Here is a 14956-nt window from a genome sequence, read left to right on the forward strand (position 1 = left end):
CCCCCGGCCTGTGCCGGCCAGCCGGCCAGGGGGGCTGGGCAGCCGCTGACCTCAGGCTCTGCAGCAGGACATCCTTCTTGATGGCCTTCCAGCCGTCAACCAGGCTCTGCCAGCGGCGGCGGCTCTCGAGCTCCTGCTTCAGCGTGGCCTCCATCAGATTGACAAACAGCTGCGCGATGGCCCTCCGGTTGCCCAGCAGGGCCTGGTTTATGACCTGTGGGCACAGGCAGGCAGGCTCTAGGTGGGTTGTGGGGCTCTTGAAGGCTCAGTTGGACAGGGTGATGGGAGGCTGGACAGGGACCGGGTGAGGTGCAGGCTGACAGGGCGGGAGGGGAGCAGTGCGGCCGTGGCCAAGCAGCAGGTGGCGGTATCTGAGGAGTCCTGAGGGGTCACTGGGCACTCAGGAGACTGCCCCAGGCTCTATAGCCATGGCAGCGACCAGAGTCTTTCCCGAAGGCTTAACCATGAGCCGAGAGTGAGCTTCAACACAGCTCCAAAGCCACCTCCGACCGTTGGTTAAAGACACCGATGTTGTTTCGCGGGAGTTGAGCACTCCAGCGGGCTCTCGGTGTTTAACTGTTTTCTGTTTTGTTTTTTAATAAATTTGTTCCAAAAGCAGAGCACCCATGCCATCGGGGAGCAGCCACATATGGCCACGCTGAGAACCGGGATCCAGTCACCAAAGGGGCCGGAGCGGGAACACCCATAGGCAGTCCTCCCAGTGTTCTCTCCTGGGCACGCTTGGCAGGCAGTGGGGAAGTTCTTCATTGTGTGGTACTGCTCTGCCATTTACCTCCCTGCCCCCTTCATGGAGAGCAGTCTCTCCCACTCCCCCAGGGGCGACAGCATCCAAAAGTGCCTCCACACATTTCCTGTAACCCTCCAGGCACTGCCCTGGGCTTGGGGTGAGGACCTGTCAAGCGCAGCTTGTCACTGGAGCCTGAGGCTCGATGCAGCTGCGCTTCCTGGCATTGGTAAGTATCTCCCGAACCTCCCAGTCTGTGGCCGTAACGTGAAGATACGTACAGCACAGGGAATTCTCGAAATCCAATGAGATAAATGCACACAGAACAAGTCGCATGTGCCAGTGTTATAATGAGTCAAATAAACCTGAGGAAGGCAGCCCGTGAAACAAAACCAGGACATGGCTAACTCTGATCCCCTGATGGAGCACACGGATACAAGTTAGGGACTCTTTCCTGTCTCAGAGTGAGAGCTGCCGTGGCCGAGCCCCTCTGCTGTCATCCTCCCAAGTGCTGGGGGGTAAGTATGACTGTCCCCATTTTATGGACAGGGAGCTCCAGGGACAGGAGCGGAGTTACTTCACGCCTGCGCAGTGAAGAGGGACGTCTGTGCTCGCTCCCTGCCCGTGCTTTGCTCGAGACCCCAGGCCCAGACCTGGGCTGAGCCCATCGGCCATTCTGAACGCTGCGCTCCCTGCGCCATTATCTGGCTGCCCAGCTCTCGGCCAGGTCCTGGGAACCCCTGCAGGCAAAACGCGCCTCCGAGGAGCCAAGAGCAGCGCCCTTTTGTACAGCAGAGGAGCCAGACTTCACTGGCTTGGGAGACATTAAAAAACAACCTTGAATTTCTTGTATTTTTCATCCCAAAGAAAGCAGCCGGGGAAGGCTGGGGTGGGGGACAGGGAAGCAGCGGGAACAAAGCCAGGGGCAGGCCTGGTTCAGCAGGAGGAGAGACAAGAACCACCAGGAAAACGAGACTCACAGAGCAGGCGGGCGTCACTCATGAGGGCACAAGCCACCCTGCGACTGTGCCAGCTGCGAGATGACGCCCCAGAGTGCAGCCAGCCCCCGTGGTGCTGCACCTGGCAGCTGAGACGTGGCCCGTAGGCGCCTGTAAAGTCGTCAGTGCTCCAAACGATGGCGCTGTGTTCGGCAGACGGAGATTATGATGGCAGGAAAGCATAAAACGCACTTTAGAGAGATTCCCATTGAAAATATTTAACTAAGAGTCTGGTTCTGAACCTAAGTGGTCACCGAGTTACTTGGAAATGCTCCCTGTGAGAGGTCCGTCATTTCTGAGGCACCTGGCTCTGGGGCACATGCAAACCACTCACCTTGGCTTCGTTATTTATCAGCCTGTACACATCGGGCTGCATGAGGTAGGAGGTTTTCTCTATGATCAGCACGTATTTCTTCAACACGCCTTTTAGCTAGAAACGACAAGGCGCCATCGTTAGTGACGCTCGCTCGTCCCGGAGAACTGAAAGGAAACAGGGGATGCCTCCTACAAGTGGAAATCACCACGAGCCCACCCACTGGCGGGCCGACTCACTCTGTCTGCCCGGGAGAACTCGAGCGAGTTCAGCGTCTCATCCAGCTCCTTAATCCCCTGCTTCTGGAGCAGGAACCTCTGGGCCACCTGATCCCACAGCTCCATCAGGGTCTGTGCCGACAAGTTTGGGTGAGGCTGGGAGGACGGAGGGCAGGGCGGGAAGGAGGAGGAGGAAGGCTGGGGATGGGGCCCGGCCAGCCCACCGGGGGCCCCTACTTGGATGTCGTAGTCTACCAGGTTTGTGTCGTTTTCCACTACTTTGAAGAGACAGTTGATGTTTTCGTCACACTCAGCCAGCTTTTTTAAAAGAAGTGCTCCTGGCTCCAAGATGAGCGGTTCCATTTCCTAAAACAGGCCAGGAGAGCGATGGCTACAGCATCGATAGCCTCGGGCCAGGGGGAAGCCCCCCAATCTGTAATGAGGAAGAATCGGCCGAGGTCCTGTTTCAAAAACAATACTAATTCTCACCCAGACCTAAGGAGTGACGATTCACTAATTAGCTCACAGCTAGAGCACAGGGGCAGCCACCCCTCGGGGTACAGAGCTTGTCCTCAGACTCACTTGGTCCTCACCACAGCCTGGGAAGTAGGTGCTGACATTTGGCCAGGCCCATGGTTGGGACTCAACAAATATTCATTAAAAAAGGCCTTAAAATTAAAAAAAAAATTTTTTTTAAAAAGGCCATAAGCCCTGGCCGGTCTGGCTCAGTGGTTAGAGTGTCGGCCCACACACCAAAGAGTTGCAGGTTGGATTCCCAGTCAAGGGCACATACCTGGGTTGCATGTTTTATCCCTGGCTCTGCTTGTGGTGGGTTCAGGAGGCAACCAATTGACATGTCTCTCTCACATGAATCTCTCTCTCTCTCCCCCGCCCCCCTTCCACTGTCTCTAAAAAGCAAAAAAAAAAATGTCCTCAAGTGAGGATTAACAATAACAACAACAAACCAAATAAAAGAGAGAAAGAGGAAGTGGCCCATAAAGAACTCCGGGTTTCCTTCAGGTGGGACTAAGCCTCAGTTACGTTGTGTGACCAAAGCCACCGAGCTCATGTCCCGTTGGGGCACATTGGCAACGTGATGAGCTGGGCCCCATGAATAGGATTAAGCGGGGAGATCAAAGGTTACAAGGCTGGGCTTTGGCATCAGACCTGGAGTCCAGTTTCCACTTGGCCCCTTAAAGGCCAAGTTAGACAAGACTTCCTGGGCTCACCTGTCAAATGGGAGTCATGACAGAACCTGACGCAGGTGACAACATGCACTCAGACGTGTCTACTATGGTTCTGCCCACACGACGGTGGGCCGCTGAGAACCGGGGAGCTGGGGGGCAAGGGAGGGTGGGGGCAGGGGCAAACCTGCCTTCGGAGGCCCAAGGATGGAAGGGGAGCAAAAGCACAGGTTCTCACCATCCCAATCTGGGCGATCTCCTCCTTAAAACTCATCAGAGTGTTCTCGTAGTTCTTCTTCTTGTAGTCCCCTTGAAAGGTGACGGTGCTGACCCTCTCAGGAACTGGGGAGAACAACAGAGGTGGTGAGGCTGTCCTCAGAGCTCCCAGGCAAGGGGAAGGCACCCAGGAAAAGGCAGCAAGGTACAAAGTACCCTGGCTCAGGAGATGCATCCCCAAACCAGGCCAGCAGTGCCAGAGGCTTGAGGGAAAAGAGGGAAGATGAGGTGATCCCTAAGTGCTATAGAAAATGAAGCCTCACATATGCAGTTACATGCTGGCAAAAAGTTCCAAAATGGTATGTACAGAATGGGGCCCATTATGTCTTTTAAAAATTAGTTTTATAGAAGGAAATACACACAAAAATAAGAATAACAACACTTACATGTGCCAGCTGTTGTTCTACCTCAATTACTTATTGGTCTTATTTTACAAGCAAGGACACTCAGGCTTGGGGTTAAAGAACAAAGGCCGTCAGTGGCTGAGCAGGGATTTGGACACGGGCCCTCTGCTCTAGGGTCTGCCATCTCACTCTGCTCTGCTGCCCCTGAACCTATGCGGAAGCCGAACACCACATGTTCCATGGGGGTGGGCACTCTTGGGAGGAGAAGGGGTGCTATTGTAGAGGCGGAGTTTTTACTTATCTCCTTTCTCCGTTTTTCCATAGTGAGCATGTCTTACATTTTTAATCATAAGGAAAAAGACCCTTCAGCCCTGGCTGGTTTGTCTCAGTGAACAGAGCGTCGGCCTGCAGACTGAAGGGTCCCAGGTTCGATTCTGGTCAAGGGCACATGCCTGGTTGCGGGCTTGATCCCCAGTGGGGGACATGCAAGAGGCAGCCAATCAATGATTCTCTCTCATCATTGATGTTTCTATCTCTCTTTCTTCTCCCTTCCTCTTTGAGATCAATAAAGATGTATTAAAAAAAAGAAAAGAAAAGAAAGAGACCCTTCATATTGAGATAAAGTCAACTAAGAATGTGGTATGAAGAAAGAAAATGTGGATTGAGAAATTCTCTTGTGAAATCACAGTAAAGCGAGCATCATCCTTTACCAACTGGTTTTCATTAGTAAATAGTGATAGTGCAGGGGGTCCCTTCCTCCTCCACCAGCTCCCTACACTGGGAGAAGGTTCAGGGGAGACGGCCCAGGGGAGAAGCCTCAGTGGGAGCTCCACACAGTGAGAGCTTCAGGTGCTTCCACGTTAAGCTCCTAGGAGGTCCCCAGGGGCTCTCTGGGGCCCAGGCCAGGCCTGCCCTTGCTGATCGGAGGCTCACCGATGGTGTCCGTGAGGCCCCGGACTTCTCGGGCAGCGATGATGCTCTCACTCTCTTGAGCTTTTTTCTTCTCGGTTATTTTCTTTTCCCTGAGGAAAAAAACAGAAAAGAACAATAAAACCCCAATATCCGCACCCTCAGGGCAGCTCTGGAGGAGGACTGACTTCCTGTCCCAGAGTCCCAGCCCTGAGAGGGTTTATGGCTTGCACAGAACTTGAAGAGCCAAAGGGAAGCCCAGCTTCTGCTACATTCTTCCAAGTGCCCCGAAGGAAGATGCAACCCTGGCTTTTCTTTCCTTTTTCCCCACTTAAGGAGTCCGAGCTCACGGAGCTGAAATCGTCTGCTCAAGTTTAGCTTCTGAACTTGGAAGTTCAGAAGGAACCCCTGATCTTTCTGCTCCAAACCCACCCGCTCCCATCTCAGGAAATGGCATCTCAGCTGTCCATCCAGGAGCTCAGGCCAGAGACCCAGGACTCCTCAAATCCAATCCAGCACCTGGTCCATGGGTTCTGTCTCTAAAATATACCTGACATGACCTACTCTGCCTCTTGAGGTCCCACCAAACTTAAATGGACTGCTGTGGCCTCCTGCCTGCCTCTTCTTGCAGCTCCCTAGATTCTGCACGTGGCACCCAGAAGGCCTTAATAATGAAAATCAGCTGCTCACTTCAGTAATGTCCAAAATACGACTGTGGCGTGCAAGCCTCTCGCGGCCTCATCTTCCTCTCCCCAGGCCACTGACTTCTTCAGCCTCCGGCAGTGGACCGAGCCCATCCGGCCTCAGAGCCTTGCCCATGCTTCCCTTCCCTCATCCTCTGGGCTCAGCTGAGGCTCCTCCTCAGAGAGCTCTCTGGACTTCCGTCCCACTACCATCCTCTGTGTCAGAACCCTCCCACCTTTGGGGAGACCATCTTATTTATTTACTGTACAGGCCTCAAATTCCAGGAGGGTGGGAGCCCCATGCCTAATGCCTGGCCCTCGGCACTTAATCAATAATTTGGGGTGGGGGGAGAAAAGGAGAAGCAAAAAGTCCTAAAAAGCAGGTGTTATTACCTCCCTGGTACTTCCTTCCTACCTAGCACTCATCTTGTGTGAGCTCTTTTTGGGTTTTTGAAGGCTCTGATGCACCCCCAGTGTGTGGGCATGTGGCCTGGATGACAGGACCTACCGGTAGAAAACAGGGTTTTCCGTGACCCAGTCATTGGGGAGGCTGTGCATCCACTTGTGCTGCCGAGGGGACAACATCTCCCCTTCAGGAATATCCACCTTCTTCACCAAGGGCTTGCTGCTGTTCTTCGGGGCCATGGAACTCTCCCCCTCTCGCTTCCTGGAGGTCACCAGGGAGTGGACCAGCTGCACCTGAATCCAAAGAAGAGCCAGTTGCGGGGAGGGGTCAGAGCACAGACTTCCCAGCACCCTCAGGCTGACTGCGCAGGCCCAAGAGATCCAGTGGGAACCTGCCAGTAGGAAGGGGCTTTGCAGGAAGGCCTCCAACCCCAGCAGGGCCTCCAACCCCAGGTAGGGCACACCACATACAGAAGGGTTCTCTATAACAGCCATTCAGCCACTTCCAGGAAGACATCTTTTAAGAAATTTTAATGAAGACCAAGACCAACATTTTTATAATCACAAGGAATTCAAAAAATGGAACTGTCCAATAATAGGGGATTGGTTGAGAGGATATTATAGGTCCCTTCAATGGAATGTTAGGCATTTATTAAAAATGAGACTTAGGATTTTTTGTGACATCTGATATGACATAGTATATGATATGATATGCTATAAAACATATCAATTAAAAGATAAATTAAGCCTGGCCGGCGTGGCTTAGTGGTTGAGCATCGACCTATGAACCAGGAGGTCACTGTTTGATTCCTGGTCAGGGCACATACCTGGGTTGCAGGCTCAATCCCCAGTGTGGGGTGTGCAGGAGGCAGCCAATCAATGATTCTCATCATTGATGTTTCAATCTCTCCCTCTCCCTTCCTCTCTGAAATCAATAAATTATATATTTTTAAAAAGATAAATTATAACCTACTGATACAGTATGATCTCAACATTTTAAATGCATAGAAAAATGACCAAACATTTGGTGGGACAGGAGTCTCTGAAACGTACAGAACATATGCCAAACATTAAAAATGTTGTACCGCTTCCAGGGAGTAGGATCATGTGAGTAAGGATCATTTGTTTCTTTGGTCTCTTTATCTTTTCATAATTTCCAAGCCTTCTATCAAGAACGTTTTTTAGGTTTCAAAGTAGGAATGCAAATCCCTTTTAAAGAAGCAGCACAGAACTTGAAAGGAAGTGTTCAAGTCTGCGTGTTTCTTTTAAGATTTGTTTTGTCTGTGCAGTGTTTTATAGATGACAAGGCAATTCCAACACCTATGTTACTTTAATACATTACAGGGCCTAGATCAACTAGGCAGCCACTAAACGTCGCAAAGTATATGAATAGCTACTGATATGGGAAAGGTCTGTGAAATACTGTTAACAGGGAAAAGCAGGTTTCAAAACACTAGTATAGAATCAAACCCAGTTTTTATTATTTATTGATTTTGAAATTAAATATAATTTTATTGATTTCAGAGAGGGAGGGAGAGGAAGAGAGAGACAGAAATATCAGTGGTGAGAGAGAATCATTGATTGGCTGCCTCCTGCACACCCTGCACTGGGGACTGAGTCCCCAACCCAGGCATGTGCCCTGACCGGGAATCGAACTGTGACCTCCTGGTTCATAGGTCGAAGCTCAACCACTGAGACATGCCCGCCCGGCTCAAACACAGTTTTTAAACAGAAAAATTAGAAATGTTTTTATTGATAGGAAAAAGGACATCCAATGGTTAATTCTGGCTATTTCTGAGTAATTTAAAGGTTTTAATTTAAATTTTCTAATTTTCAAGAACAGACACTTAAATTTTATATTCTTATACTTTAGGAACTAATAAGAATTTTTTTAAAAAAATTGAAGCCATTTTCCAAGCCTTTATTTCATTAGATTACCAGGCAAGGAAGACTTCAGAGGGAGGGGAGCTTTGGAGGGAAGAAGAGGAAAGTTTGGGGAACAAAATTTGAGGAGCAGGAAGAGGGGAGACAACAGGACAGGCCTACCTCAGCCTCGAAGATCTGCTGGTAGACTTTCCCACCGGGAACCTGGGTCGCCTTCCCCATCGAGGACATCTTGGCCGTGGGCTGGACCGTCCCTGCAGGAAGCAGACGTCCGAGAATCACGGTGGGGTGGGCTCTCGGTCAGACCTGAGGCTGAGAGGGAGCCTCCACCCTCCCAAGGACAAGCTCTCTCCAGAGGATGTGGCCCCGCACGTGGGGCGGGACCCCACCGATGGGGCCCCTCTCCGGCCTCAGCGTTTCTCAACAAAAAGAAGGGAGGGGCGAAGAAGCAAAAGGACAAACCTCAGGCGAGAGCTGAACTCACAGAGAAGCCTGGCTCCCCAGTCGCAGGACTCGAACCCCAGAGGGACTTTGGGGTGAAGAATAATAAATGTTAATTGTTGGATGCTCCACTCTCCAAGCTCTTTTGGGAAAAGTCAACGTGTCCAAGGTGTCAGATGGGATTTCAACCCGACCTTGAACTCCCAACCTGGCGCTGAACACGGTCTCCCCGAACGCCCCCTCCTCACCCTCAGCCCCACCCCCCTGGCCCCCCACCCCGCAGTGCACACAGGGAGGGGAAGTTGAGATGGAGCAGCCTGACGCTAGGCTCCCACAGGTGCTGAGAAGATCAGCAGGCTCCGCTCAAGCCCCAGCCCACCCCCGGCCCCAGCCCACCGAGGGGGTTGGGCAGCCCTGGACACCCCATCCGAGCCCGGCCGGCCGGCCGAGTGGAGAGAGGTCGGAGCCCAGGGCGCGGCCTCACCCCAACTTCAGAAAGCACCTCGCAGGTCAGCCAGGGCCGGCCCTACCTCTTCAGGAACAGGACGCGCTTGGTCTCCAAGGCGACGCGGAGGGGCGGGAGTCCCGCTGGCTCCGCCCCCACTTCCTTTCCTCGCGGGGCGAGGCTGCCCTGGCGACGGGAGCGCCCCCTGTGGAGCAGCGAGACTCTTGTCAACCCCGCCATCCCGGCCAGGTCTCCTCTGTGCAGGGGGAGCTCAGGGCTGTGGGGAGGGTGCAGAGCAGCACGCTGAGTGTCCCGGAACTAGTGGGAGGCGGGCACCGCGTGCAGCGCCCAGTCCTTCACGACGGCCAAGAAGGTCGGTCCTACCTTCTTCACCTTCTTAAAACCAGCCTCCGAGTGGTGCTGGGCTGCAGGTCAGAAGTGGAAGCGTCTCTAAGAGAGAGAGCACCTCTTTCTCCGTTTAGAAGAGGTTGAAAGGCTCAAAACTTAGGCCTGCAGGCTTGGAGTTATCATAAAAGGCTAATTTGACAATTCTCTGATTCATTCATCCAACCCACCACTGCCACACGGCCCTCCCAAAGTACAGCTCTGCCCTCCCCACTCTCTGCTCACAAGGCCCCACCCACAGCTCCTAGGTGACCGCAGAGGCCCGCATCTGGTTCCCTGTGACTGTCCCTGCTTCAGCTAACTCCTCACTCTGCCTGCATCCGCCGCTGCCCGTCCTCCTCCTCCTCCTCTGCTGGCATCTGCCTGTCTCCACTCATCCCAAACCTGCCCGTACTTCTAGTCCATGGCCAGTGACAAGCACCCCAACCACCGAGCCTGACCCCCCCCCCTCTCTGAGTGCTTGTACATGCCTTGCTGTCAATGACAGGAGCTCAGAGCACCTGCTGAAGGTGTCTCCTGAAGGGCAGGTGTGCCTCGCTAACTTTCATTCCACCTGGATTGCCCTCAGCAGGGACTGTCCCCTGGAAGCCATGCCTCTGCTGTCCCTCCTGTCCTCACTGCATCTCCAGGGGAGGGCACCCTGCCTGCACCAGGGCTGGGCACTGCAGGGGAATCCCACCGGCCAGGAGGACAAATGGGCCCCCTAGCCTTGGGTCTAAATGGCTGGACCAGGGACAGGTATGTGTGCATTCTCTGACTCTCCCCTCTGGCCCCAGAAATCAGGATTTTAAAAAGATTCCCAGGTGATTCTAATGTGCAGCCAAGGTTGAGAACCACTGCCCTAGATCAGTGGTCGGCAAACTGCGGCTCAAGAGCCACATGCGGCTCTTTGGCCCCTTGAGTGTGGCTCTTCCTAAGCCTTAGGAGTACCCTAATTAAGTTACTAACAATGTACCTACCTATATAGTTTAAGTTTAAAAAATTTGGCTCTCAAAAGAAATTTCAATCGTACTGTTGATATTTGGCTCTGTTGACTAATGAGTTTGCCGACCACTGCCCTAGATGGATTTTAAGAGTCTGGGGAACTGATGGATTCTTACTGGATCCTTTCTGAATAGAAATCAGAAGCTTCTTGGAAAAGAGGAAACACAGCATTTATATCCTGTGCCCTGGGCATCCCTGACCCTGTCCATCAGAGAGGGCTCCTCTGGAATCCCCTGAGTGGATAAAGAAAGCTGTGCAGGGGAACGTTCTGAGGAGGTGAAGCCTCTGGCATGGCCTTGGGCCCAGCTTGGGGGGCAGAGACCCCAGTGGGGCTCAACCAGGCTCTGAGACGCCCCACCCCTTTCCATTTATGGTTCAGCCGGGCTGGGGGCTTAGATACACACGGAGAGCCCAGAGGAGAGGACTCTGATTAGTGTGGGCTGTGGGGTAAGGCAGCTGGGACAGGGCCTCTGACTCCTCATCTGAAAGAAGGGTGACGATCCTGTGGGCAGGGGGGAGGTGAGGTTAAGGGAGGAAAGGAATGCACGGGCTTTGGGCCCCGCTCTGCCTGGGGGTGTAGGGGAGAGCGATGACCACAGTAAGGTGACAGAGTCCTCAGGAAACCCTGTGAGGAGGTGAAGTCTCACTTTCCAGATGAGGAAATAGGCTCAAGGTCAGACCACAGGCCCCAGGCCTTGCGGGGTGAGCGTTCAAGCTGGGATTGCGCTAGAATCAGAGCACCCTGGTGCATGGAGTAGCACTGGTACCAACTGACTTGGGTCAGGTGTCCAGGGCCCAAGATGAGGGGTTCTGGCGGGAAATGGGGTGGAGTATGGCCTCAGTGACCCCGTCCTGGATCCTGGCAGGAGCAGCCCACCAAGCTATCCTGGAGATGATCCCTAGAGAGCCCAGAAGAGGAACAGCAGGGGCAGGGGAGTGTGCCTGTGGGGGAGGGGCTCCAGGGCCAGAGGAGAGGGGTTCCTCCCTCCCAGCCGGAGGCCTTGAAAGGGGGCCTTCCTCTTGCAGCCCTGCCTCCTGTTGCCACAGTGCCTGAACCCTCCCCCAGAGTGATTGGTAGGAGGGGGCCTGGAGAGCTGGGTGCAGGATGGATTTGGGGGTAGGGAGGGACCTGGGACCACAGATCCTGTGACTTGTCAAAGGAGGCCCTGAGTGGTGATTAGGAGCAATCTGGTGTTCTTGGAGGGCAAGGGAGGGGGATTGAGGGGAGGCTGCTCCACATGGGAACCGTGGGGTGGGCCAGGAGGCTGAGGGTGAGGAGTTTTCAGGGGCGGGTATCAGGGCAGCACCTGAAAATTGGGGCTCATCACCATTCCCACCCCAGTGGGTGTCATCCTATTCCTTGGCACGCTCCTCACTGACCTGGTGACGCTGGACACTGTGATGGGGGATTAACTGGAGGTCAGTCTGGGGGCAGGAGAGCGGGCACCAGGATCCTGAGACTTGGTAGAAGAGAGCGCCCCCTCCCTCCCCTGTACTGGGGACCCTCTCAGCTGCCTGTATGAGCTGGGGCATCATGCCCATCTTGAGGGCGAATGAACGGAGGCTCCCCATAGACACCCATCCCAGTTCCCAGGCTGGCGAAGCAGCAGAGCTGCCTGAACGCAAAGGTGCAGGAGGCTTTGTCCGAGATGGCTCAGCCTCTCCCCAGGCGGTGCCCACAGCGGAGAGAATGTCAGGGTCCTCCAAGTTGGGCGGCACATAAGTTGCAGAGTTGTCCCTTCCTGTCTGAGGCCTCAGTCCCCCACCTGCCATCAGAAAGACTTGGGCTGGAAGAGCCTCAGCTCCCACATCCCCCCAACTTTGGAGCCCAGAGTCGGGCCTAGATCCCAGAACTGTTTTCTGTGTGTGCCCTGCCCCCTTGAGGGCTCTTGTGGAACCGAAACATGAGAAAGAGGGAAGATGGGGGACTAGTTATGGACTAGCTAAGAGGCTCTTTCTGGTGGACTTTGGCTGTTTGCCTCCCGAGGGAATCAGATCAACCTCCAGAAAAAGAGTAAGGCGAGTAGCTGTGGCACTCACTGCGGGGGAGGGGAGGGAAGTGGAACCCCCCTGGGCAGGACACTCCATGCTCCATCCCCTGCGCTTCACATTTATTGGGAGAGTTTGAGAACAGAGAAGTAGGGGCTGGTACCAAGGACAACGTGCTGGAAGAGGGGCTCTTCACACCCATCCCTGAGAACAGTTAGGACCTGGATGGAATTGGAGGGAAGGAGGGTTCCCATGTGTGCAGAGGCCCAGGCCTGACCCCTGCCTTAGTCCTCACTCCTAAGGCCCCTGCAGCATCCCCCCACCATGCCCTACCTGCAGCCTGTCTTTCCCTCTGTCCCTGAATACAAAGTAATGAGAGCGATCTGCTGCTGCGGGGGGCTGCAAATCATTACAATCTTGAGCCTGAGGAGCGATTTGGGGCCTGGTTCCAGGATATGGAGCAGCTCAGCAGAATGAGAGGTAAGGCTGGGCAGGAGTTAGATGAGGGCAGGTACAGACTCTCCCTGGTGGCCATGGCTCCCTTATCAGCTCCAGACCTTGTGGCAAGGCCACCCTGGGGCAGCTGGACTCCAGCTACTGGGCAGACACTGGGAGGAACACCTGAGGTGTGGCACAGGTACTGCTCCGTCCTGTAGCTACACCCTGTCCTGCCAGCTGCAGCCCCAGTCCTAATCGGCCAATGGAACACTCAAGGCTCAGAGGAACTGGCCACCAGTGAGCTCAGGGGTGAGTGTCCAGGCTGACAGTGGCTGAACCCCAAGGGCTCCGTAAAGCTTTGGGCCAAGTGTGGTCTTGAGGAGTCAGGTCCCAGCTACTGACCAATCCTGTGCCTGAGGCGGGCCACCTCCACTTTCTAGGACTCAGTTTTCTCCTCTGTGAAATGGGTGATGCTAAATGATCGCTCGCATGGCAGGGACACATGGGGTACTGACTGATCAAGCACTCAGCACAGTACCTGAATCAGAATGAGTGGGGACAGGGTGGTGAAGGTGGGCCATGAGCCTGGGGGATGCCCCCCAAGGTAATCCCCCTCTTCTATCCAGCCAGAAAAGAACACCCAATTGACAGTCCTAGAGGGCTCTCCTCCTTGCTGGGAGGTGTTGCCATCACGCCCTCTTGTGGACATTCTGAGAACAGCACCCTGGTAAGGGAGCCTTCTAGGTTTAGCAATAGGGTTTTCTCAGACTGGCAGAATTCCTTACTAGAGTGCTGTTCTCAATATTATTAAAATCCATTTCCTTTTACAGCTGAGAGCTGTGGTTTGGTTCTTTAGCTTCCTGTGCTAATTTAAATTAGTTCAGATTCTCACATTCCTCCTCTAACTAAAATATCTCACAGGGCCATTAGCGTATTGCATATGGGAGAAGGGAGAAGGGCCAACCCCTTTCCTGGCTATGAAGGAGACCCTCTGGGCCCCCTTCCTCAGAGAACACATTTCATTATCATGAATAAGGAGCAGACACAGCCCCTCAGAACTCCTGGGATTCAGAGGTCGAAATTCTTTACAAGCATAGCAACAACCACTGACACGTGGGCATCTTTAAAAATAACACTTGCCTGGACTACGTCCTGTCCCAGGACAGTGGCTTCTTTTCTACAACTCTGAAGGAAGAGGGAACACGTTCTTCGTCTCTTGCTGAGGTTTCTCTGGGCCAAATATTAGGAACTTGTGGTTTTCTAGTCCAGTCTCGGGAATTGCATCAGCACTAAGTAGGGAAAGAAATGTAAAGAGATTGAACACTGCGTGTGGAAGGGACAAGGCCAGAGGAAGATAATTTGCAAATGAACTAAGGGCAGGCAGGACTTTCCCTCCTGAGTCCCCCCTCTAAGGACCCCATGATCAGCCTTTATCTAGATTTGAATCCCCGGGGATCCTTGTCCATGATCTCCGAATTCCCCTTCCTGCTTGTTTCACAGCCAGGGGAAAGACGACAGCGGGCCTCGTTCCATGAGCATGTAGCTACCTGTGAACTAAGATGTCCAGCCGCCCTGCACATCCTAGAAATCCCCTAGAGGCTCCAGCCTCTCTCTCGGGGACATCGTGGCTCTCCCTCACTCGTCAAGGTGACTTCTGGGAGCAGGTCTACCAACAGGCCTAGAAGCAGATAGAGCTGCTGGGTGCAGATCCTGAGGAGGGTCAGTAGTAATCCGCAAGGCAGCTACCTCAGGGGAGACCACGGCCGAGCAGATCCTGAGGAGAGTCAGTAGTAATCCATCCGCAAGGCAACTACCTCAGGGGAGACCACGGCCGGCCCCTTCTTCACGGAGCTGCGCATCCTGAGGCGGGCAGACGTTAATCAGATCACCACCAAGTATAACGTGACAGGTATTTATTGAGAGTTGAGGGTAAATCAGGCATTAACTTAGGAGTGTTTGTATTAACTCATTTCATCCCCCAAATAATTTTGGGTGTTGTAGGTATTAGCCCTTTTCTATGTGAGGAAAAGGAAGCACAGAAAGGCAATGTAATTGAGCCAATGCCACACGGCTAAGAAGCGATGATGTGGAGATCCAGAAGCCCGAGTGCCCATTTTCCCAGCTTCTAAAAGCAGAGTGACAAAGCTCAGTTGTGGGGATTAAGTTAAGAGATAAGTCCGGCAAACACCTAGCAACAGGACTGGGTTCACAATGGGTGCTCGGTAATGATTCCTGAAGTTCAATGGCTCTGGGAGGTGGACAGAGACCTCCCTCACCCTGTTGGGAGTTCCTGGC

The 14956-nt window shown here is 53.5% G+C and overlaps 1 protein-coding gene across 1 annotated transcript in view; it reads right to left on the minus strand.

Annotated features, from left to right (window-relative positions):
• Window positions 1-9627, minus strand: part of CCDC180 (coiled-coil domain containing 180) — a 47027-nt gene extending 37400 nt beyond the window's left edge. The window contains 11 exon segments of the mRNA XM_023760343.1: window positions 51-214; window positions 2078-2173; window positions 2296-2406; window positions 2512-2640; window positions 3697-3800; window positions 5012-5100; window positions 6179-6369; window positions 8122-8213; window positions 8595-8740; window positions 8931-9050; window positions 9560-9627. Of these exon segments, the coding sequence (XP_023616111.1) occupies window positions 51-214; window positions 2078-2173; window positions 2296-2406; window positions 2512-2640; window positions 3697-3800; window positions 5012-5100; window positions 6179-6369; window positions 8122-8213; window positions 8595-8740; window positions 8931-9050; window positions 9560-9627 (1310 nt within the window).
• Between the last annotated feature and the right edge of the window lie 5329 nt (window positions 9628-14956).

Source organism: Myotis lucifugus, unplaced genomic scaffold (assembly GCF_000147115.1).
Source record: "Myotis lucifugus unplaced genomic scaffold, Myoluc2.0 scaffold_180, whole genome shotgun sequence".
Lineage (NCBI taxonomy): Eukaryota > Metazoa > Chordata > Mammalia > Chiroptera > Vespertilionidae > Myotis > Myotis lucifugus.